Source organism: Hoplias malabaricus, chromosome 7 (assembly GCF_029633855.1).
Source record: "Hoplias malabaricus isolate fHopMal1 chromosome 7, fHopMal1.hap1, whole genome shotgun sequence".
Lineage (NCBI taxonomy): Eukaryota > Metazoa > Chordata > Actinopteri > Characiformes > Erythrinidae > Hoplias > Hoplias malabaricus.
In genome coordinates, this window is record NC_089806.1 from 17,659,456 (window position 1) to 17,684,536 (window position 25,081).

The following is a 25,081-nucleotide window of genomic DNA, read 5'->3' on the forward strand; positions in this document are numbered from 1 at the left end:
TCATGAAATATAATATATCAGTTCCAAGTTGTGAAACATGGGTCTTTGATAATAATTGTGTTAATGTTAGGATACTTAATTTGTTATTGTTTAAAATGTTATTGGCTTATGTATTTTTAATACTATAAATATATATAATATATACATTAGGCTTTATTTTGTGGCTTCAGTAGTTTCACTGGTTCTGTGATTTACTATTAGATTATGATTAACATTTGTCATGTTAAGAATAATATAAATAACGTACACAAATATCTAGAACTTGTTTATTTTACGTTCATTGCCTCAAATTGGTTTTGTTTTTAAAACTGATATTTAATTATATATTTTTATTACTATTAGACAAGAAAAAATACAATGAAAAATCTTGGTTACAATGATGTTTTATATTCGTATTCATAAATCTCCTTTCTAACTGATTGAGGTTCCACCCTACTGTTATTAGACAGTCTACTTAATGATTTGTTTGTTTTTTTTTTGTTTTTTTTTTCAAGCAACAATACCTCAAACCATTATTAACACCAACCCATCTGCTTCTTGTAATTTATATCACTCCCCTGCTTTTTTTTTTTTTTTTTTTTTTTTAATATGCACAGATCAGACACAAGATTAAAACCACTGACAGGTGAAGTGAATAAAATCTCATTACAATGGCACCTGTCAAGGGGTGGGATATATTAGGCAGTAAGTGAACAGTCAGTTCCCGATGTGTTGGAAGCAGGAAAATGGACAAGGGGAAGGATTTGATTGACTTTGACAAGGGCCAAATTTTGATAGTGATAAGGTCTTGGTCCTCTGAGCCAGCGATCCATTCAAGTGTTCCCAAGGAGTGCGAAGGCTAGATAGTCTGATCTTACAGAAGTGCTACTGTTGCTCAAAGTGCTGAAAATGCTGTTAGATCACACCTTGCGTTACAGCTTGATCTGTATTTGGCTTGCTATCCAGGCTGACTTCTTCCCACCCTTGTGCATCAATAAACCTTTACCCCTGTTGGGCACACTTGAACTTGTTACCAGTTCACTAGCCGTCCGTCCTTGCTCTGACCAAACCATGACCATCACAATTTGGCCCCTGTCAAAGATTTTTAGATCCTCAGAAAATGGCATCTAGAACGAACTGTTCACTTCCTGCCTATTATATCCCACCCCTTGACCGGAGCCACTGAAATGAGATAATCAATGCTATTCGCTTCACATGTCAGTGGTTTTAATCTTGTGGTTAATCAATGTGTACATATATATGTGTATGTCAACTTGTGGGTGCGCATTAACCACCAGCGTAGACAGTAGCAATCTGAACTGACAGGGCATTAGAATACATAGCTGCACCTGATTTGCTCAGTGAATCCCTTCAAACAGCAAAGACACGTGGATGCTTAAGGAAAAGACCCAATATGTAGTGCACATTTACAGCACTTAGCGTATTGTCTTGATCCATGCACTTGTATAAGGCTAAGTGGGCATTATTCTTTGTGTGTGATGTGTGCTAGACAGACACAGACAGACAGAAAGGAGGGAACGAAATGATAGAGCAGACAAAGCGAAAGGGGATTGTGAAATAAAAAGGAAGAGAAACAGAGACTGGTCTGAACACTGTCTGCATCATGCTTTTAGTTCATCTCTTGGCGCCTAATGGATTGGAAAAAGATGTAATTGATTTGTTGATTTGGGGAGTTGAAGGCGCTTTGAGCAGAGTAAACGGCTAGAGTTTGTATTGTGTGTGTGTGTGAAATGCGTTGAGTGTTTGCGTGTCTCTGTACTGGGATGATGTCAGTTAGTGTATGTGCTGTTTTGTGTGTTCTTCGTGTCCTGTAGGTTCCTGACACATGCGGTTAACTGAGTTAGCTTGGAGTGTGTTTTAATGCAAGACATCTTTATACTGCTGTGCAGGTTCTGATCACAGTGGCGCCAGTTGTGTAAAAGCTTTTAGCTTCAGAGGAGGGTGGGGCTTGGGGGTAGGTGTGGAGGGGAATATAAGAAAACAAGGGTTGTAAATGAGACAGAGTGGCATGCCCCTAAAAGAGACGAGGAGGCACATTATTTCGCTGTATTTTTCTGTATGCTTTTGTTCGTCAGGCCACTCTCAGAGCCCAGCCTTTATATGACTAATGATTTCTGATTTCCTGTTCGCTCGATCGATTATGAAGATGTGCTTGAAACACACGCTGCCTGTGCTTTTCTTCCCCCATTTCCATTTTCAATCAATCCTTTCAGTGCCGTTCGCCATTCCCATCACTCCCCTGCTTTCTTTATCTTGTACCCTTCATTTTCCTAATTTGATACTTTGGTCTGATAATCTGCTGAAAGGAGCCTCGTGTTTTGCATTGACTCATATGTTCTATTCCTCGCCCTCTTTATGGAGGAGATAATGGAGTCGGTGCTCAAACTTCCAATTTCATCTTCACTTACTTGAGAGGAGTGGAGAGCAGAGGAGAGGGAAAGTCCTGCTCTTTAATGTGTTTTACCTTTTTCACTTTTTTTTTTTTTAAATCTGAGTGTAGGAGGAAAATTAGCATAACATTTTCAGCTTTGTCCTCTTTAATGCTCTTTTTCTACATTATTCCTCAAATGAGGCAAAAGTTATATGGAGTAGTTGTGTATAGTTATATAGGAAAATGTCATTGCTAGCACTCTAAATACAAAATAATGTATCCAGCATTTTCATATTTTGAGTGACAAATATCTACATCATTATAAAAAATATTCTTAAACCACTCTCTTGCTATCTGCCTTTTTGCCAGAACATTACCTGCGATAAGAAATCTGCAGTGTGTCAGTCCCTCTTACAGTCACACATTTAGAACATACATTCATGCTCTTCCACACCTCACAGACACATTTGGTGTACAAGTGAAAATTTGTTGTGGGAATCAGTGTCAATGCAGTGGTCATTTTGTTAGAGCCATAATGAAAAACATAACCATTTAAACCATTACATTTGTTGCAGACAGGTCTACGTGCTTTAATAAGTGGTGCTCAACTAGCCTATATATGGATATTTCCTGATTTAAAACCTGTGGAAATGTCCGCTCATGTATTTTTGATGTAGAAGTAAGTAAACTGTGTGGATTCTTTCTCACAGGCTGTTTGACTTTTTATTTCAGAATGTCTTGCTGAAATATTTCTTTTTAAAAAAGAAAACAAATATGGCTGATGTTTAGTATTATGTAAGTAACTCAAGCAAAGGGGACTGTAGAACCACTGTAGGAATTCCCAATTACTCTGTGAACAATGACAGACAAAGACATGAATATAATAAATGGCTGTGAATTCCATCAAATCTGGGAGCCTGAGTTGTGCAGAATACTGCATAACAAATACCATGTTAAAAGCTATTCTAAGTTTGGAATGTCCCTTTCACATTCGACTGGTACGATTAACGGCATTTGCAGTAATTAAACTGTGAACAGAACATCAGTCTAGTGACATTGCTGAAATCCTTGCTTAGAAAGAGAAATTAAGAGATTTTTGTTCATTTGCCATGTGTTTTTTTGACTGCCAAGTGTGAGGGTCAGACATCAGGAAAAATATGTAAAGAAGGAAGCAATAAAGCTTTAAAAGCTACATAAATCAAAGTACTGCCAACAGATGAGTTATGCCAAAAGCCTGATGTGCTTCTTAACTCAAGTCATCTTTGTTCTTATGATATACAGTTGGGAAACATGCTACATGTTGATAGAACATCTCTACATCAGGAAGCATGTGAATTTTTTCAATGTCACACAGAGACCTATGTGGACCCTGCACAGGGGCAGTGCTGGACTCCATTTATATTTCCCTCATGCTCAGCAGGTCACAAAAGTCATGTGGACAGATGACGGAAGCAGACTGGAAGGACTGGACAGATGAAGTGTTTTGGAACCCATAACCCTGCAGATGCTATACTCACCATAAATCAAGGTTATGGGGAATTCCATTCCAAAACCGTTGACTTTTTATTCGTCACGGTCATCTGTCAGTGATCCTCCAATAAGACAAACATTGGTCTTAACATGCTTTCTAAGTCAGGTCATATTCTTCAAATGTGTCAGAGTAATCTGGATACCTTGGGAGTGCTGACTTTTGAATCAATTAACTAAGCATGCCCTGTTAATGAAGAAGCAGCTGACCTATATCAGTTGTTTGATAATAATGGCCACTATTAAATTATAGCAGACTCTATATCAAGAAAAGTCTTACCAGTAAAATGCTCTGAGTTTTTACAAATGTGTCAATTCATACAAAAGTAAAACAGAATCAGCTGGTTAATTTGAAAGCATAACATTGACACAGTATATTAAATAAATTAATTAATAAATTTAACCCTGGACTTCAGCATAAAGATAATGCAACACATATTTGTAGAAGATAAAAGAGAAGGTGTAATTAACAGAAATTTTGTAATAAAAATTATTAATGGAAATCTCCACACACTAGATCACATTTATGTTATTAATGTTTAAAAGAAAATGTATCACACAAAATGAATTTTTCCAAGACAAATAAAAGATTGTGTTCCAGTACTGTAGCATCCTCACATCAGTCTGTAAAGCACTATTCAAAAAACACTGAGGTATACAATTGAAATTGCAAATATAAATATACATTAAAAAAAAATCACATTGCCTTTAAGTCTGTTGGTTTAAGTCTGTGCTGGTCACAAAATGTTCATATTGGTCAGGCCCTACACTTAAGCATGTTTGAATATATATGTAATGGAGACAAACATAAAAGAAGATACTTCATGTGGTTTCTCTTTAGTGGTGGGATTTCAGTCTCCTCTGGGCTTTTTGAGGACAATGAAGTGTGAAGGTTCTTCATGGAAAGTATGTGGTTGTTCCATTTTTATCATCAAGGTGTTTCAGAGGCATACGCTCCTTTTTTCTGTAACGTTTCCAAGGCCCTTTGTGAGTTTGTGTCTAGTCGCACTAAGGGCGAATGCTTTTCGCCTCAGTCACGCTTCTGAATCTCTGGCCCTTAGCTCAGAGCAAACAGGGCCACAATGGCACTGTAACGCTTCTATTGACTTGCCACTGAGTTTATTTAATATTCGGCTTATTGGAGAAACTCTGAACTAATGCACTGTCCTGGAGGGTCCTGCCATATCCTCCCCTGCTCCTCCTCTGCCAGCTGATTGTAATTGTAATGTGGGGCTAAAAGCCCCATTGTTGCAGATCAGCAGGAACTCCGTCACGGCTTTCAGGGCCAATAAGTAAAAGCATAAAGGGACGGAGTGTGAGTGTGTTCCGCGATTGTCCTCGCTACTCAATCTAATAAAGAGAAGCCTGTACAGGTGTCATTTGGGAGGCAATGAGAGAGGGCAGTCCCTCAGTTTACCAAATGTGCCGCTGTCTCTCCAGGATTAGCCGTTCGGCCCTGCCGCGTCACGCTCTGTAAAGTATGTGAGAGAAGCCATTCCCAAACCAGTAGAAACGGGGCTGCCTGACCGCACGGGGGAATAGTCCAGAGGAGACGGAGCAGAGAATGTCACGCAAAGAGAACATAACCTTCTTAGAGGAAAGACACCTATGTGTAGGTGCAAATTCAGAGCCTCTGTGCTTTAGTGAGGATGAACACAAGCTCTGGATGTTCCCAGAGATGAGAACTGGGAAGAATGAGACCTGGAACATTTCCAAATAACCCCACATTTATATGATAAAAATTACAAGGACAAATGCCCCACAGTTTTTTAAAGTATTTTTAGTGGAAAGTGTCTTTTAGTTTATAGCAAACCTTGTAAAAGGAAACTACATTTCAGTGCCCACAAATATATTTGTTCAACATTATTCTGAATACATTTTTAACTGAATAAATCAATTAAAAAAATTCCAAAACTGAATGTGGCATGCCCAGTGTCATTGTTCCCTTATTTTATGAAGATTCAATGAGGGCCCCTTATTTCTTTGAAGATATTCTACCCCTTTTTCTCTACTACACAAGCACAATGGGGAAAAAAGTCTAATTATAGTTATAATTTACTGTGAGTTTAAAAATCTGAAAATCACAGTTGACTTAGAAATGACATAGAAATTGAGGTGAAAACTTTGAGCTGGTTTTCTATCAGAAAATCACTTTAAATATGTCACTAAAAATACATTTAATTTATTATCGATTATTTATAATTGTAGTCATTAATATATTGGAAATGTACTTAAATTGATTGAACTCTCTGACATAGTGTTCCTTCCAGGTAAACCTTACTGCTCAGAAAATTGTAAGTAGTAGTTGAGGTCATGAACCCCTCTGTGGACCTCTAATAACCTTATTATTATATTCTGAGGCTTGTCAAATTGACTTAGATCATATGATGGCAAAGTAACTTTGCAAAGAGAAATCACTCTGAGCTGTCTCACGAACAGTTAAGATAATTTTAGCAGTGCAGTGCTCGTGGGAACCCAGGCACAGAACACATTTTCAGTCATTTTTAATGGCACTGATATTGGCCATTATAGCATGTGATATATTCTTACTTGGTAAGTTCTGTCTAACACTGATTACATTACTGTAAAATTGTCTATATTTATTGTTGTAAATGATGAACAGACCATATATAACTGGCCATAAATGAAGGTTATAAATTGTTTACTTACCATATTAACACAAAAAAGCAGAAATAGTGAAGTCATATTTCCAATGATGGTTAAGGAAACAATGGCTCTTCCTTTGACAAATTTGTCCAAGGAGTACATTAAAACCTCTCAAGCCTTAGGAGAGCGCTTTTGGCGTCTGTGTTTTACACCGTCTCCCTCCCTGTGTTTTTACAGTTGGATAATTTATCGGCTGCTATCAAATGTGGCCAGCTCCAGGCGCCACTGGCAAGGACCACCAGCGTTCAGAGCGGCAGGACAGCCGCGCAGGGAGAAAAGTGCCAGGGAATGACACCCGCTCTACGGCGGGGCCTTCCATCCAACACTTTCCTGCCGATAAATCACATTTCTCTAAAAGGTGTTATGTTTCACCACTTTCACAGCTTTGTGTTTTTAAATGGTGCTGAGCCTGATGAATATGACTCTTATAGTTAGTGCTGGAGCTGCCCTCCAAGAAGAGGTATTATCTGCAGTGCTTTGCCTGCTGTGCAGTATTTATTGGCAGAGGTTGAAAGGTCAGCGCAGCATCCAGGCTCTCAGTCTTCTATTTGCATGGATTTCATATTCCGTCTGAGCCATGTCTTATACAAAGCTATTCCTCCTTTTCTTTTATTTATTAACACACACACTGCCTGAGACGTCAATTATCCTCACCACCGCAAAATAGAGGACTTCAGGATGCTTTCTGTGAATGTTACACATTTGCTACACTTGCAATTACTCTCTTCCTCTAAATGATGTTATAAATAATGTGTGAAGAGGTAATATAGGCAAAACTGCCATGTAGTCATATGCACAGTGTGCTCAATGTGACTGAGTACTTTTTGCAGGATCCAACTGTTCTGCAGTGTTTTCCCTACACACTGTCAGATGAAACCCACAGTGAAGCAGCTTTGATGTACGAATCTGCTGTAATCTGAGAGCAGCTTTCCGAATAGCCTTGTCAGTTTGGAGTTTTTGATAGTGGTTTGTAGTTTGTACGAGCCAGAGCTTTCCAAGTATTAACCGGAATGTGCCCGTGGTAGGGCAATTAAGACTAAATTGTGTAATGTGCAACGCCATGTCTGAGAGCGTTTGTTCTCTGTGTGTGGGTACGATGGCAGCCGCAGTTCAAACAGATTCAGAGGGGAGGATGAAAAAAAAAAAAGAAGCCAAGAGCAGTATCTATGCTGGTAAATTAAACAAACACCTGGCAAATCTGTGACTCTTTACCTAAAAACATAAATAAAAGTTGAGGTCTTCTGAGTTCTGAACCAGGCGTCAAATCTGTTAAATACTTCTGCAAGCAGGACGGTATATATATTTTACATCCATTCATGGGAGAGAGAATATTTACAGCTATTTCACCATTACTATTGTGTAGGTTCATTAATCATTTTGGTGAATGAATACAATGCTATATACTGCATACACGGCAACATCTAGAGTTTATAAGGTTCTCTACCATATAACATTTCACCTCTTAAGGGTATTGCTGACATCTTAATCACTGAATTATACAGACATTACTAACTCATTGAGCAAGACTTCTTATCCCAATTCTGAAAGAAAGAGCTATGCATGTTGGTGTATAGTGTCTTTGTATAATGTAATTTAAAATATCACTGCCCTCCACACAGCAGATTATGGTTTGATTCCCAGCTTGGGTAGCTACATCATGGAATACCAATAAGAGTTCTTGGGCAAGACTTCAAATGCTACATCAGCTTCCCTATGTAACATGCTAAAGAAGGGTGTGTTGCTCTAGATAAATAAATATATAAAACTGTCTATGAATGTCAGATATTCACTGTACATATGGCTTGGTATTGGTTATGTGACCTTTAACATACATTGTAAAATTACGTCTTCATTTGTGTTCAAATACACAAGAAAAATAAGTCAAAAACCTACAGATACCAGTTACCTAGGAGTCATGTCTGTTTACTTATGTTCTTGCAGAATTTCTTTCCCAATTTTAAGTTCTTCCAAAGTCACACACAGTGATAGCCACTCGAGGAGGGTGAGGGCCAGCGAATGCTCCCTCTGTGACAAATGAAAGCAGTCACTACTCCTCTTTACACTGTAGATAATATGATGCCATTGGGCAGCTTAACGTGCTGGAGGAGAACACCAACTGCACTGATTTGTCACATAAAGCTGACAGACGTCCATGCTGGCTAGTATTGTGAACAGTCATGGGAAAGCAGGGGTTCCATCTCAGCCACCCGGAGAGTGAGGCCAATTTTGCTCTCCAGGACTCCTGGCCCTAGATGGCTGAGGGGAATTAGCCAGCAATCTCCTGATGAAAGGGCCAATGCTTATATCACTGCTCCAGTCGAGACTCCAAACAGGGTAGTTAACAGAAACCGACAAAAGTGCTAAGAGAGCACTTAGGAGCCGCTATGTTAAAAATATTTATATGATTCTGCTTTTTATTTGAGTTTAGGAAATGTGAATATTGAGGATTATCATGCTGGAAAAAATAGCATTGTCATTTTTAAATTGCATTTATCAGAAATTAGTAGTAGGTTAATGTCTTTACTACAGTGTTTAAAATGTTAGTGATGAAGTTGTTTTGAAATATCATTAAACCCATTTAAATATTTAATTAATTTAAGTTTCGCATCTTCAGTAGTGTACTGAATAGTCACCAATGTTTTTTGACTGGCAGGGTGGTGTATAAATTGTCCCGTGGGCAAGAGGCTGTAGACCTCCTGTAGTCTTGTCTCTTGGGTAATTGTTGCTCACTTTTTGAACAGAATAGCATGGACACGGTTATGATGCATTGGAGCTGGATTTGAGTTGACACCTGACTGGGAAGGACTGCTGGCAAGTGTTCTGAAGCACTATCCAGGCTAGATATGCCCCCACACAACCACCGAGGCTCTTTTTTTCTCTTTTGCTCTTTCTTTGTTCTATGCTTCATGTGGAAATTAACATTTTTCAAAGGCCAAGCTCTAGTCAGAGCGTTCTAGCAAAATACCATTCCTCATTTCTCTAGGAGGATGTGCAGCATATTTGTATTTCTGCGTGGTTTGATTTGCGCTGCCTCTGTTTGTTTAATTGAGTGTCTTTTCTTGTTCATCTTTTTGGCATGTTCATGCTCTGTTGATTTAGGCCGGATAACTTGTGTGCTCTCTCTCTCTCTCTCTCTCTCTCTCTCTCTCTCTCTCTCTCTCTCTCTCTCTCAACTCGGAGCATATGTTTGTGTGTGTGTGTGTGTGCGTGTGCGTGTGTGAATGTGTGTATGCCTGTAGTGTAGGTGCACAGCTGTAGACTGTGAGCAAGGCCTTTGGGGGGAGGAGGGAAGATAGGCTGCTCTCCTAAATAAAGCCTTCTCCTCTTTTCACCTCACTTCCACTCCACAGAGCTCTCTGAAACATGGCTCAGCCGGCTTTGCTCTGCAGCTGCACTCACTTCATTACATCAGCTGCACATATAACCACCACTACACTTCTTACCATGTAGTAGAAGCTCAGCTAGGGGGGAATCATCCACGTGGTATGCTCAGCTTCAGCCGAACACTCTCACGCATGCAGCCATACACATATACTCACTCACACACTTCCTGTCAGCAGATATTGAACCAGGGGAGCCTTTTTATATATTACAGTGCAATTTTTTCCATCCCCTTCCTCTTTTCTACATTTCAATTGCACCTTTTTTTTAGCGCTTTGGCTGCACTTCCTATAGATGTATTATCCAGCACTTGAGGGCCACTTACTTTTACTTTGGCTATATCTGTGATGGTTGCTATTCGTGCTTTGGTGGTGAAATATTGAAGAACATTGATTTACATAAGGATCTAAGGGCAAAGTATGCAGTATGCAAATTTTGGAGCACCGTTGGTCAAATAAAATGTTTTATGGATTCTAAGTAAAAATTAGTACTCACAGTTACTGATCATTTGTTATTTTACCATATTGGAACATGATTCTGCCTATCGTAAAATTATGCCTACTCACAATATATAAACACGTTTTTTATATTATAATATATATGAACATGGTAAACTCAGCATATTTATAGAAACTGCATACTTAATATTGCAGTTTATTCTCTTTTCAGGGTGTGTTAACGTCTTTTCATTCTGAAAATCAGTTTTTTAATAAAGGGTGTCGAAACAGTCTTGTGTAATCATCACTTGTTTAAAGTCTGTACTGACAGAGAATGGCATTCTGATATTAGCCTCATAAAAAGATAAAAAGGGAACTTGTCTAAAAGTTCCTCAGACTTGACTCATATCAATATTGCCTGTCTTATCAGAAAATGACACCGTATTAGAATTCTTAAAAGTCTTTGTTATCATTGACAGTAGCAAAAGCAAGGTGTAATTTCATATAAGCCGTTCCTGTGTCATGGCGTATTGAAACAAGCTGAGAAATTGATGAGTTTTTCCTTGTAAACAGAAGAAGAGAAATGTCATTATGAGGAGAATAGATGTTGTGGTGGGTGTTGTTTTGCTTAAAGGAAAAAACCTCCTGTACAATTTTTCCAAGCTTATGTCAGTGACACTACTATCATAATACCAACATTGCCTGATCTTTGTCTGATTTGGATGATCAAGTGGTTTGGTAAAGAGCATACTGCAGTTTCGTAGATCAGATTAATGCTGCTATCTTGAGTGATCTGGATGTTAGTTCAGTAATCAGGCTTTTCAGCACATGAATATGATTCAGAACCCGGCAGATCCTGTCTCACCAGGACAGAGTAAACTCTTATTGAACACTACTGCTGCAGAGTGAAAACAAATGATAATATTATGACATAATCTCCTAATAAATATTTAAGATTAAAGGCACTCCATGTCAAAAATAAAACAGTTTGAATTTTTAATTATGAGATTACCTTCTTAGGGCGGCACGGTGGTGCAGCAGGTAGTGTCGCAGTCACACAGCTCCAGGGACCTGGAGGTTGTGGGTTCGATTCCCGCTCCGGGTGACTGTCTGTGAGGAGTTGGTGTGTTCTCCCTGTGTCCGTAGGTGTGAATGTGTGTGTGTGTCTGTGTTGCCCTGTGAAGGACTGGCGCCCCCTCCAGGGTGTATTCCTGCCTTGCACCCAATGATTCCAGGTAGGCTCTGGACCCACTGCGACCCTGAATTGGATAAGTGATTACAGGTAATGAATGAAAAGAATTGCCTTCTTTGATGAATTTTGGAGAGTTGATAAACAGCTGAGTGGATGCATTTCATGTAAAGTTAATCTCATGTCTTTGGGGGTGGCCGTGGCCTTAAAGTTAGATCAGCGGGTCTGAGATACTGCTGCTTCAATCCCTATGGCCGGCAGGAAAATGGTGGAATGGGAGTGAGGGAGCTGTGCTTTCTCCTCCCTCACGGCTGAGGTGCCCTTGAGCAAGGCACCTAACCCCCAACTGCTCCCCGGGCACCATGCTAGCAACCCACTGCTCAGAGTGTGTGTGTGCTCACTGCCCTTAATGGGTGATGAAATTGCTCATTAGCGGTTGTGTGTGTGTGTATACACTCCCACAGATGAGTTAAAACAAAAGCTCTGTTTTATAAAGCAACCCACTCTTTGTTTTTTTTTATATTTAGTTGTGAACTTATGTCACTGTAATTATTACATTAATATGGCCGCAAGAACTGCAGGGGTCTAAGGGATAAGAAGTGACGTGTATCATTGTAGAACCGGCCTTTCCAAGAGAGGATGGTTATAACTGAACCTCTGAGCGGTCTCGTACCTGTCCTGAGCTCAAGTGGCCAGTTCTTTTGTTGCTGGGCATCAGAGAGCTCTCTCATCTGAAAGCAAAATGTTTGTCTGCAAGGACAATGGAGCCATTTGGTGAGGGCAGAATACACATTAGCTTTAATATCTCTTTCCGTCTTTCTCTGTCCTTTACTGGGTGTCGTCTTCTGCTCTTTCACTAACTCTCACTCACTCACACAGAAATGCGTCCACATGCAATCTTCCCTTCATTTTCTCACTCTCTTTGTTTCAGTCTCAGTGCAGCACTCAGTGTCAACTATCTCTCTCTCTCTCTCTCTCTCTCTCTCTCTCTCTCGCTTTCTCTCTCTCTCTGACACACACTCACTCTCTCTGTTTTCTGTTTACAGAGTATGCAGCTTCAATGTAGTATCTGAGAGCAAGGCTCATAAGGACGTTTATTTATGTTCCAGTTTTGGTGTTTTTCATTATGCTGTTTAGCTGTCTTAGCTGCACCTTATTGAAACCTACATTGACAATAAATGGAAGCAGCATAGTGAGTCATGCATAATGATGACATCATGTTATTCATGACATAGGGTAGAAACATGGAGGATGTAAGTATTGGACCTATGTTCAGGACATTGGAAATAATATGCCATCTAACATAGAATTCCAAGAGAGCATAACTGGCCTTGTTCTTTTCAGATCAGAAGGATGGCCTTACCCACCATCCCATAATAAGCATGGTGCTATCCAAAGTGTGTGTCTGTTAACTAAATGAATTGAACTGGGCAATTAGTGATCTCCTATAGGCATTGTTGGCTGCAAGTGTCAGCAGCTCTTTAGCACTGTGTGACTGGGTAAGATTGGGCAAGTGTAAATGAAAAATAATGGACAGTGATTGAACACAATTTTTTAAAAACTCCAGCAGCAATGCTGTGTCTGATCCACCATTACATTTATCGTCACATTTTTGTAAATATATGGAAATGACACTGGTCTGGAATTAGGTAAAAAAACAAACAAACAAAAAAACCCCATAAAATTCCAAGGCAAGTGGCCATTTTCATTTTAGTGGCCCCAGGTCCCGAGCAATAGAAAGTGTCTACCCCTGGATTCTGGGACCTAGCTAATTGGTACAACTAGTATTGACTAAATTGGACAGAATAATTTCAAGTAATTTTAATGACTGTCTGTAGAATTTTGGATGGAAATGTGCAAATACTCTCCTTGGTAAATTCTTATTTAGCATCCTCAGCTATCAATGTTTAAAGATCTATATTATATTCTGACCTACTCTGAAAGATCTAATTGTCAAACTGGCTGTGAATCATTAGGCTTGATAACTTCAATAAAATAATATGTGGAATGAAATCAACACTGGCATGGCCTAGAGTTTAAATACGTTTGTTATGAAATATTAATAGCAAAGACAGAGTCAGAGTAATTAAGGTGGAAAACGCAGTGGGACCAGTGAACAGCAAAGAAATAAACAAACTAAAAAACAGAAATTGTGTTTGATGTACATTTTATTAATGTTGAAGCGTGTGACTGATGTAAATTGAGTATATTGTTTTTGTCAGTGTAGTGTAGCTAGGTTTGTTGTTTATTTATTTGCGTGCTGTCAGAGTCAGTGCAGCAGGGGATGCTAATTGCATGAAGGTGGGGTGAAGGTGCTGTTTTGAAATCATGTCATAAAATTCACCTACGAGACCTCTTCACTAATGGTCTATCAGCTGGATGATGCAGCCTTTTGTGTCAAAAAACAATAGAAACAGCCAAAAGAAAGGTAAACCATTTTTAATTAACAGCCAACTTTGCATGAATTGAGGAGGGGCTTTTGTAGCTTTCCCTCTGTCTGTTTGTAATTCTTTATTTAAATCCTTTTACCTCTTGCATCTGAAATGCGATTTAATCACTGTGCTCTAATTTCAATGGGATTTATAAATATTAATAAGGGGTGTCATTTGCTGACAGGGAGACTGTAAGGACAGAGGCTTCACACAGTCTTTTTGTCTCCTTGCGTTACACTGGTTAGTATAGTTTTTTTTAAAGCTATTTCACAAACCATGGCTGTGGATTTATCCCTCTATTGCTGCAAAAGTGTGCTGCACCAGTAGTTTTACAGCTTTGGCGGTCAGTCTGTATATCCAACATCAGATAGTAAAGCTGGGAAAAGTTTCAACATGTGAATAATTTACATGAAGTATTCCCTTTTAGAAAAATACCTAAAGCTTTACTGAATTCTTCAAACTGAAAGCTCTTGTTGCTTTATTTTCCTTCTTTTTTTTTGATTCTGGATATCTGTAATTTTACAGTTTCCCAGAAACCTTTCTCAGTTTTCAAGAAGTGACTATAAATATTTCATTTGAGTAAAGAGACTATGCCTGTCCTCATGTCCCAGTCTGTCCCCCAATCCAGTTCTTTTACTAAACATTGAGAGGGCAAATGTCAGGCCCACGAAAGATACGTTAAGCTGCTTTTTAATCCTACAATAATATCACATAAAAATACATGTTTTTTTGGATGCCTCATTTGATGTTGTTTGGTATCATATACAGCTACTGATTATTAACTTTATGTAAGAGTTCCACACTACACCGCTGACATTGAAACTACTTTGTTCACTTCTGAAAACGACACACACATTTGACTGGAAGTAGCTCCATTAAAATATGCCTAGATTAGCCCCACTGGATCAGATTGGGACATCACTCCTGCTGACATATTGATATTTCTCCTTTTATCAACCTGCAACTCTCTGAGAGTAGAGAACCAGAGAGTAGGAGATTTGTCATTGTGCTGTGGCACATTATAGTATAGTGATGGTGTATTCAGTGGAGAAAGTGTGGTTTTGACCTACATTCTCAAAGGATGTTTTATTACTATGTTAATGCTAGAACATGACTGTGTTGTAATATAACATTGTCTAAAAAAAGTCAATTGCAGGCCACAGAATAGATTTTTCTTGGTACACTGGTCAAGCCCAATGTGCTATTTTTCCAGCTATTTGTAATATATCCCGACAGCTTTGGATTATGTTGTCACCATTTGTATTAGCCTTGGTCATCGATATGAGCGGAGAGGGCAGTAAACAGGCCGTTTTATGGAGATTCATGTTTGTGTGTTTGTCAAACATCAATACGCCACATTAAGTCGCTGGTGGAGGTTGTTTATCTGTACATAGCCTTGGAGCACTGATATCGCTGACAGTAGATAAGATGAGTTTAAACGAGGTCATTTGCTCTGTTTGGGTATGAAAATAGAGTCTTGGCTTACAGCAAGATCTGCGGCCTCCGTGTGTCTCAGCAGTGTGAACACCTCTTTCTGTCTGGATTCCAGCTAGCTGCCTAATGGGTCTTTCTGAATAGCGCTGCTGCCCACAATAGGGTTTAGATTGAACTGACCCTGCTGTGTCATTAGAGCCAGGGAAATAAAAGAACGGTCACCAGCCGCACCTTTGTGCACTGTTTGTGGGGTCTGCTTTAATCGATGGCTTGTTATCTGGAAGTACGAAAGGGGAAGGCGTATTTCAGTGGGGAAAGGCGCTGTGCAATGGCTTTGGGCCGCAGCAGTTTCATTGGGATTAAGTTTTATTATTGTTATTTTAAATACAGAGTTTATTTTACCTCTCACGCTTCAATTAAGATGCTCGTGTGGGTTTTTTTTTTTTTCTTTTTTTAGTGCCTCTAGAAGTGATTTATAAATAGCCGACATAGCTGCAGCTGCCATGCGACTGATCAGGAATGCTGCCACTTCTTTCCGTCTTTTATCACTGGATCTCTCTCTTCCACAGTGAGGAGTGTACCTCTGCATGCGACGCAGACTAAAAGACACTCTTCATTCGTCGCCTGTGGCTATTTCTGTACCAGCAGTCTCTCTCATTAGTTAAAAATTCACTCACAATACTTCCTTTTGTCCCAGAGTGGCTCTATGTGTGTGTGTGAGTATGTGTGCATGTGTGTCTGTGTGTGTATTTGACTGCATCGTTGTTCTGTACAGTAAAATGCAAAAGTCTTAGACCAACGAAGAAAGCAGTTTTCTGGCTTTAACTGTGATCTGTCTTATAAAATACAAATGTTAAAATAAGCATCAAAACTGTAAAATTGTACAAAGAATTTCTAGCTTTCAGAGAAATTACTGATATTTGCAGAAGTTTGGCGCCCAACTTCTCATCAATGCAGCACAGCCTTTACATGTATTTGTTCAATTCCTCCATCAGCACACCTGATTTAACTTAATGAAGTATTGATTTGCCCAACCAGGTATTGAATGGCAGCTGCAGATACTGGGCTGCTTCAAGGCGAGTTCTGGAACAATAAGACAGACAGATGTTAAATTACTGCTTGTTGTATTAATGTTTCTTTTAGAGTCTGACGCATAATTATTTTAGGCTTTGTGATTTTATGAAATTCAAGAAATGTGACCACTGACAACTGCCAATCACACAAGATAAAGTATTTACAATTAACAAACTCATTAAAAATGTTTTTCATTCATTTTTATTCATTCATTCATTGTTTGTAACCACTTATTTCATTCAGGGTCACGTGGGTCCAGAGCCAACCTAGGACCACTGGGCACAGGGAAGGAACATATTCTGAATGGGGCGCCTATACATCACAAGGCATCACACACTCAAACCTATGGACACATTTGCACAGACAGTCCACTGTGGACTGTGGGAAGAAACCCCTGCAGACAAGGGGAGAACACACCAAACTTCTCACAGACGTTCACATGAGACAGGGTTCGAACACACAACCCAAAGATGCTGGAGTTGTGTGACTGCGACACTACCCGTTGCCCCGCCAATTTTATTTTTTGAATATTTTAAATCATATTGATTGATTGAAAGAGGCGGCGCGGTGGCACAGCAGTTAGCATCACATAGCTCCAGGGACCTGGAGGTTGTGGGTTCAAGTCCCGCTCCAGGGGACTGTCTGTGAGGATTTTTGTGTGTTCTCCCAGTGTCCGCGTGGGTTTCCTCCTGGTGCTCCAGTTTCCTCCCATGGTCCAAAAACACATGTTGGTAGGTGCATTGGCGACTCAAGAGTGTCCGTAGGTGTGAGTGTGTGTCGCCCTGTGAAGGACTGGTGCCCCCTCCAGGGTGTTCTGGGTGGACTCTAGACCAACTGCGACCCTCAACTGGATAAGCGATTAAGACAATGAATGAATGAATGAATAAATGATTATTTATGAATTCTTAATGGATGTATTGTGCATATCAGGCAAGCCCTGGTTTATTTCCTTAGCACTACAGGCCTTAAGAGTGCTAAAAATGATTTGGAATGAGGCCTTAGAATAACACTTTAGTGTGTGGCCCTTTATAGAACAATGTCTGTAAATGTGATATATGTAAGTGTGATTTTAGTGATATAACTGTATTTTTTCAAAATAGTTTCTTTAAAGGAACACATATCCATGTTCCCACACAATTTCCACTTAAACTTTTCAGTGACTTTTCCACCTTTAAACTTTTTTAAACTTTTCAATGACAATAAACTTTTCCTTGAGTTGACATGGCTCTTTGTAAAGGATTCTTTACAAACTGTTTTGCAAATGTACAATACCCCAAGCCAAGAGTCATTTAAGATATTTAATTTTAAGAGAATACTTCAGAGCTAAATAGCTTTATATATCATTCTCAGATGACCCACGGCTTGCATGGTTCAGTATGTAGTTATAATTCAGTGTTAATTTCAAATAAGTAACAGAAAGTCTTGACGTTGTGAATGAAGCTCATGTACGCTGGCTTAGTTTTGTACTGAAGAGGCATCTGGACTAATGACCCTTCCTCTGACCCCTGGAGAGCACTGAAATCTTGCTCCTGGAGTTCTGTAATACAGAACACATTGCTCTCTCCATGGTGGCCTTGAAACCATGAAGACTGCTAATTATCTGGATGAAATGATCATCATAAAGCACCTGCTGCTTGGAATCCTGTTTGCTTGGAGAGTGAACACACTAGAAAGTGCCACAGCCTGGTATTTCTCTCCATTTTGTCCAGTTTAGTGCTGGGCGATGTTGATTAAATATTTATATCTCTAAACAGTGTTTTTTTCTAGCCATATTACATTATCAGATCATTTTAAAGTGTGCATTAACAAAGATAATGAGCCCATGCTTCCTGAGTCCTGATACTCTATACCAAAGGCACCAAACTCCAGACCAGTTTCCAATTTCCAGCCCTATATTTTCTAATCACTGGAGTATTAGAGAGCAATGGATGCTTTGCTTTAAAGCTGGGAATCTAATATATCTTACATGACAATTTAAAGTGACCACAAGTTTCAGGAGCAGAAACTACATAGATTCAGGGCCCAGAGGAATATTGTTTATTAAAAAAGAAAAAATCTGACAAATCTTGATTGTAATGGGTTTTTTTTTTCTAAAATATATTCAGTGTTGTGTTAATGTCACAATGCTAATTTTCCCTACTATATGGAGATCAAATCAGATAGAAACATAATTACTATTTACCTACCAGGCATACCTGTGGACACTGGGATTTGAAAATAATGGAAATGTTCCAGTGCCCTGACCCTGGGCCATCTCATTGTCCTTAACACTTAGACAATATTACAAATGAATCCAAGGCAACCACTTGCTTATGACTGAGTGAATTATGTTCAGAAATAGATGCCTTATAGTAATGAAAAAACCAAAAGGACATATTTTCAGTACATAGGCGTTTAATTTTATATACAAGCTCCTGATAAGGGAAGCAATTGGTAGGGGATGGAGTGATTAGGAAAACGATGAGAGTGAGTATGCATGGGTAGGAGTAATAGTGAGAGAGTGGATGTGGGGTAGAGTTTAGTTCTTATTTTTATTGTCACAAGGCTTTGCTCAGTGTTGCTTGCTCTTCACTATGTACTGGGAAACCTCTTCTCAAATGAAGAGATGCTTGCACCAACCCAGTCTTTTTGGCAAGTGCACCATGCCCCCACTGCATTCATTTATCCCTAAATTTTTGTGATGCACTTCTTCCTCTTCATCATCTTGTTCTCTTCCTCTTGTTTTATTGGTAGCTGCTGTTTGTTGTAGTGAATGTTCTACGTACTGCCAAATGCTTTACTGGAGGGGAGTATGGCAAACGCATCTAACAGGTGGTTATGGCTGATTATGCCTACCATCAATGTTACTGCCAATTTATTTTTTAGAAAGCGTAAGACTGTGAGAGGTTTACAGGAAAAAGTTGCAATGGGAGGACAGTGGGAGGGAAAATTATGGGAGAAATGGGAGGTTGGCTGATAAGATATCAGGTTTGTTTTTGTTTTTATTTACTGTATACATACTGAATAATAAAATGTTAGTTATTAACATGACAAATAAATTTGCAATCTTTTTTTGTGATTTACTTATTTAATTGTTTATTTATTTATTTATTTATTTTTGGTACAACAAAAAATCAGTCCAATACCAATTCAGGAATATAAATATACTGCTACAGACAATATTTTACCCAGAACTGGATGGTTTTGGAGGTGTTGTGTGCCAAATGAAAGCACAGAGTAAACACAGCCTGGACATAAAATGTTTCTTTATATAGATCTTCACAGGAAGGCATTTCTGAATTTGTCAAATAGGTCTACGCTTCCCCATGTGCTTTCCTTGTCACAGCCCACCAAATGAAGATATAAAAAAGAGAGAGAGATGACAGGAGCAGCAGAAACGTAGAGAGTGTTGGTGTGTCATCCTCAGCTTCTTCACCCATCTGTTAGTCTCTCACTGAGGTTTGTGTTTCACTTCTCCATTCCAGTCGGCTTTTTAAATGTTTTTTGGTCTGCGAGGCTGTGTTTGAGTTGCGTGAGATGAGCATTCATTTCTGTGAATCTTTGCAATTTTGGATCAGATGTAAGGCTTTATTTTGCTTAATCACCTTTCTAAGATTTTTTTTCTTCCTGTCTCTTCTTTCTTTTTCTTTCTTACTTTCTTTTTCTTTCTTTCTTTCTTTCTTTTTTCTCTCGCTCAGCTTCCCACTCTTTGTCTCTCTTAGCACATGTGTGTGTGCTGAATGTCAGTTCTAATCATGAAGCTGTCGTGTCAAGGCACCACACTCAAGCTCAGCCAAACACCAGTAAAAAAAAAGAAAAGACATAAGAGAAAGGGAAAAAAATCACTGTGCACTTCTCTACTACCTCAGCCACCCCATTAAAAAGCATTGCTCTATCGTGAAGTGAAGTGCCAGTCAATGCTTTATTGGCAGTTCCGTACTGTCTCCTTATATGTGTTCTCTCACAGATATATATTTGGACTGGTGTCTAGTGGGTATCTAGTGGATATTGCCGCTGACATATCCAGTGAATTAACACATTCTTGATATTTTACTACACTATTGAAATGCAATTACTTAATTATACAACAGCAATTTCAGACAGCACAATGTTATGGGTTGAGGGGCATTATATAACAACACAGCGATATTCACAACTGTATCATTTTGCTCAGCACACATTGCTAGATTCTTCAGTGAACCTTTACCCATTTTTGTTTTTTAATTTTTTATTACTATTTAATTTTATTTTTACTTTAACACAGAGAGCAGCATTAGATAATGTCTATAAGATAATGTCCAATCATTTGGTCAGCAGCTGTGTTACAGCACTCTTTCATTATTATAAAAAATTATCAACATTATCAACTATCATTTGAAAAGGTTAAATATTTTTGTATGAAATGAAGTCACTTGGCCTATGGTTGTTTGTGAGCTATATGGTCTATCCTTCATGGGTTCCAAACCCATACCATATATGTTAACTGAGCAAAAGCTCTGTAAATTAAACTACACAGCTAATCCAGTATATCTCATGAATAATTAATATGTTGCTTGTAATATGTGGCGTAATTATTGGAAATGTGTGCGGTTGAGGGTGGGTGGTGTGGGTTTGCATGTATTCTATTTGTGTGTGCAGGCTGTATACGCCTGCTTGCTTCCGTGTAATAACTGCACCGTTATTATGAAGAATAGTTTGAAGGGCCAGCATAAATATAGCTCTGTGAGGCTGCTGGAAGCTCCTATTTGCCGCCTGGAAACTGGAAACGGTCTTTTCTCTTCAGTGCTGGAAGCCCACCTGCTTCACTGTTTGATATCCGTCCACGCTGTTTTAGTAAAGATGGACAGTGGAAGGAGGATTTAATGGCTGCAAGTGTATTGTGTTGGCTATAATTCATTTCTCACGTAACAAGATAACATTTTAAAAGTGGACGTCGCATTATCTACTCTGGCACATTTGGGTGTTTTCTTGGGAGAAAATGCACAGAATCACACAATGGTTTGGTATTAGCTTATTCCTTGATGTAGCCCTATGCAACTGGCTTTTCAATATAAAAAGGGTTGCCAAAGTGCAATAAATCCTGATTTTGTTGCACACCCCCTGAATAGCCAATACTGGCTTATTTTACAAGCAACCTAATCTTCTCCCACATGTACAAGAAAGACACTAAGAGAGAAACTAATAAGCCAGTTCCCAACTGGGGGTCTCTAGAGTTATTACACACAACTGTCTGAGGATGATGGCTAGATAAAGAAGCCACAGCAAATAAAGTAAAATTAAGTTTACCAACTCGCCAAGCTGAAGATATAAAGCAAACTTTTTCCATGTCGACAGCAGGAGGGAGAAGTAGAGGTGGTTGGTAGTCTGCTCAGGTCACTCCCCGTGAACCAATCAGCAGTTTAAAGCAATAAAGTGAGTTGTGAAATGGGCTGTCCGGTTAATTAGGACTCTAGATGGGTTTGAGTTATGAGCTTTGGGAGCTATACGAGTAAAGTCATTAAGAAAACCTGGGATAGTTGGACAGATCTCTTAACCATATGGAATAGACCAAATCTTCCCTGGAGCTGTGGATGCTGCACTTTTCTTCATAGTTCTTGTAAATAAATGCTAATTTTTCCCCCTCATTAAGGGCTGGCAGAATGGATATTAAAATAAGTAAATGGAGCGTTTTGTGCGTGCGCGTCAATCAAAGGCAGTAGCAGCATCTGCTGGGGGAGTGTTTGCATGTTTGCTGTGTGAGACATGCTAAAGACAACCTGCATGCTCAGGAAGGAAATTTGCATTGCTCACATTCATCTACCCACTTTGTGTTTGCTCTAACGCTGACTGGCAGTTCTATATGCACAAATGACATGACATTATTAGGTAATGGATTGTTTTTGAAACATAAATGTGTGATATAAGCTTGTTTTTGAAAAGCATGGCTATTACAGATATTCATTTTACATTGCCATTAACAGAACTAACAAATTATGCACAACCAACCTAGAAGAACCTGAATAAAATCTGCATGTGTTGCTCGAACCAAAGCATTCAAGCTAAATAAAATCCCCACACTAAGTGGAGGGGAGCCCGCACATCAGGGATATACAGCTAAATACACTTGAAGCCATGTCAATAGCTTGGTTTTTATCCAAAGGATGCTTTTCATGTTAATGCTTCAAAAGGTTTGCTGATGCGGCCTACAGAAACAGGAATTGTCAGCAAAAACTTCAGAAGAATATATTTTTGGATTGAAATGATGCAAAAGACATTGGAAACTGCTTTTAATATGTGTCAAGAAACAGTTCCAATGAGAAATAAATAAATTAATTAATAAACTAGTGAGAAAAGACAGACAGAATTTCCTCATGAGTAAACACAAAGCAGTAAACGGAAATAAACATAGTCTGTCAAGCAGTGTTTTTTTTAAAAATATAAATAACCACAACTTATGGGCAGAGCTAATGAGGAGTCATAAAAGCTTCAGCCTCATTGGCAAGATCAAAAGAAAATTCATGTGCGTTCAGAGGCATGGTCCGTGCTGAAGCTTTAACACTGACGTGAGTGTTCCTCTGGCCTGAGCTGGTGTTTTATGACTTTACCATTCTTACCCCCTGTGTCTCTTCCTCTTCTCTCTTAGGCAGTGCCACATTGCCTCTGAAGGAAAGTCATGTCACGCCACCACCACCGCTTTGAGCGGGACTATCGTGGGCCATGGGATCGCCGGGACCGTTCTGCTGGGATCCACAATGGTGTGTCTAACAGCAACTGCTCCTCCGCCGCCCCGCCTCTGACCAACGGTAACAATCGGCCTGGACTCCTCCCCCTGCCGGTCATCCCTTCTCTCCTGCCCAGCCCAGTCACTATCGCGGTGACGACAAGCAGCACAGAATTGGGTGTGAAACGAGCTTCTGCTGCTTCAGTGGCAGCGCCTGCAGTAAAGGTAAGCTAGAGTAAGAGAGAGAGAGATTTGCCAGATCGTTCCATTTCCCTTCTCTCTCTCCTCTCCCTGCCAAATCGCTTCAGTCTCTCCTCACTTTCCCTCCTCCTTGCTAATTTTCTCTGTCATTATGTAAATGAGAAACTCAGAGCGATGGGCTGAATTAAGTCCAAGCCCAAGGTTTTTCAACTCTGTTGCGGGCAAGAAATACAAAGCAGGTGTCTGCCATTTGAGCGGAGCAGACTGACAATCAGGAAAATTAGTTCTTTATGAAAACACATTAGCTGGAGCATCACCGTTCACTCATTTCTATCAAATTATCCCTTGTTTTGGTTAGTTTTTTTCCCTTTTCACTCAGGATGCCAGCATTAAGCATTGATTATAAGACACACTTTAACTCAATGACTCCAAACTCTTCCAGAAAATTCCATGAGTGACGTGATCCTTGTTGGTTCTTGATTACAGCACAGACACTTTGTAACTCCCATCCAGCGAATGACAGACTGATTCTTATAAATTATTCACATATGGTAGCACCCAATCAGACTCGATGTGCCAGACTGTATTCTTCTTATGTTGGATGAATCTACTTAATTTCCCCTTAATCAAAATGGATTCTGTCAGCTGGGACATGCTTGTCTGCAGTTTGCTCCTTTAGCACTGCACTGCACTGTTTGGCACTGTTTTGACTGATTAACTGCATTTGGGGTATGGGGAAATCTGTAAATCTGATGCTTGTCCAAACTATTCCTTGAACCCTAGCTGCTGTGTTTTGTGGCTGCTATGCATCACTGCTTTCAAAGATGAGTTATATGAAAAGACATCGCCTGGCTCAGCTATGTTCTGTTTAGTGACATCTCCTAACTTTGTTTAAATCTTGCCAGGACCTTCTGCTAGTGGTGGATTTCTGACACACACATACAGCGTCCTCGACCATGCCCATGGTCAGCTTCTCCTCCCATTAAGTCCAGTTGACCTGCTTGGTATCAGCAGTGTTCGGTAGTCTAAGGACTGAGGTATCACACAGCTCACTTTAACATGATGCAGGTTGTGTGGGAAAAGCTGTTGTCATCCTCTAGCTGTCAGTAAGGGACTTAACTCTGCGCTCAACATTGTCTTTGACGGCACTCTGTGATGTGTGCATTAGAGGAGGACGTAGAGGAATGCAGCTATCTCAGGTCTTTGCTTTGTTGTCTTTTTTCTACCTTAATTACTGCCTGGAAGAGATCTGTCAGCATCAGAACAAGACTGACACTCCAGGGAAGGCCACTCTCCCTGTCATCTGCTATCAAAGTCTCTCTGTAGTTCTGTCCACGGGCTGGGCGGAGAAATGAGGGGTGCTACTCGTTTAGGAGTGAAAGAGGTAGAGAGAAGTGCGAGGGAGATAGAGAACTGTTTATGGAAAGTCTTGACAGAGTGATTGATCTACTTTTGGAGAAAAGTCTTATCCACCTCTTGAATATAGCACTGCTGTCTAATAAGATGAAGTATCCTTATTAGAAAGCAGTGTGGTAATCAAGAGGTGACTATGGAGTGGATATCCGTATGTGTGTAATATTAAGAAATCCTCTTGCTTTTATGTTAAGGGTCCAATTTCTTGGCAGAACAAATTTCTCTTACGTTCTTGAAAGGAGTTTAATTAAGTATGCAAACATTATTAATTTTTAA

General features: G+C 39.5%; 1 protein-coding gene across 1 annotated transcript in view; it reads left to right on the forward strand.

Moving 5' to 3' along the window:
• LOC136702497 (kelch-like protein 29) overlaps positions 1-25,081 on the forward strand; it is a 216,394-nt gene that overhangs the window by 57,547 nt on the left and 133,766 nt on the right. Inside the window, exon 3 of the mRNA XM_066677586.1 lies at positions 23,114-23,416. Coding sequence (XP_066533683.1) covers positions 23,144-23,416 — 273 coding nt within the window. The 5' untranslated portion in view covers positions 23,114-23,143. The remainder of the gene's footprint in view (positions 1-23,113; positions 23,417-25,081) is intronic.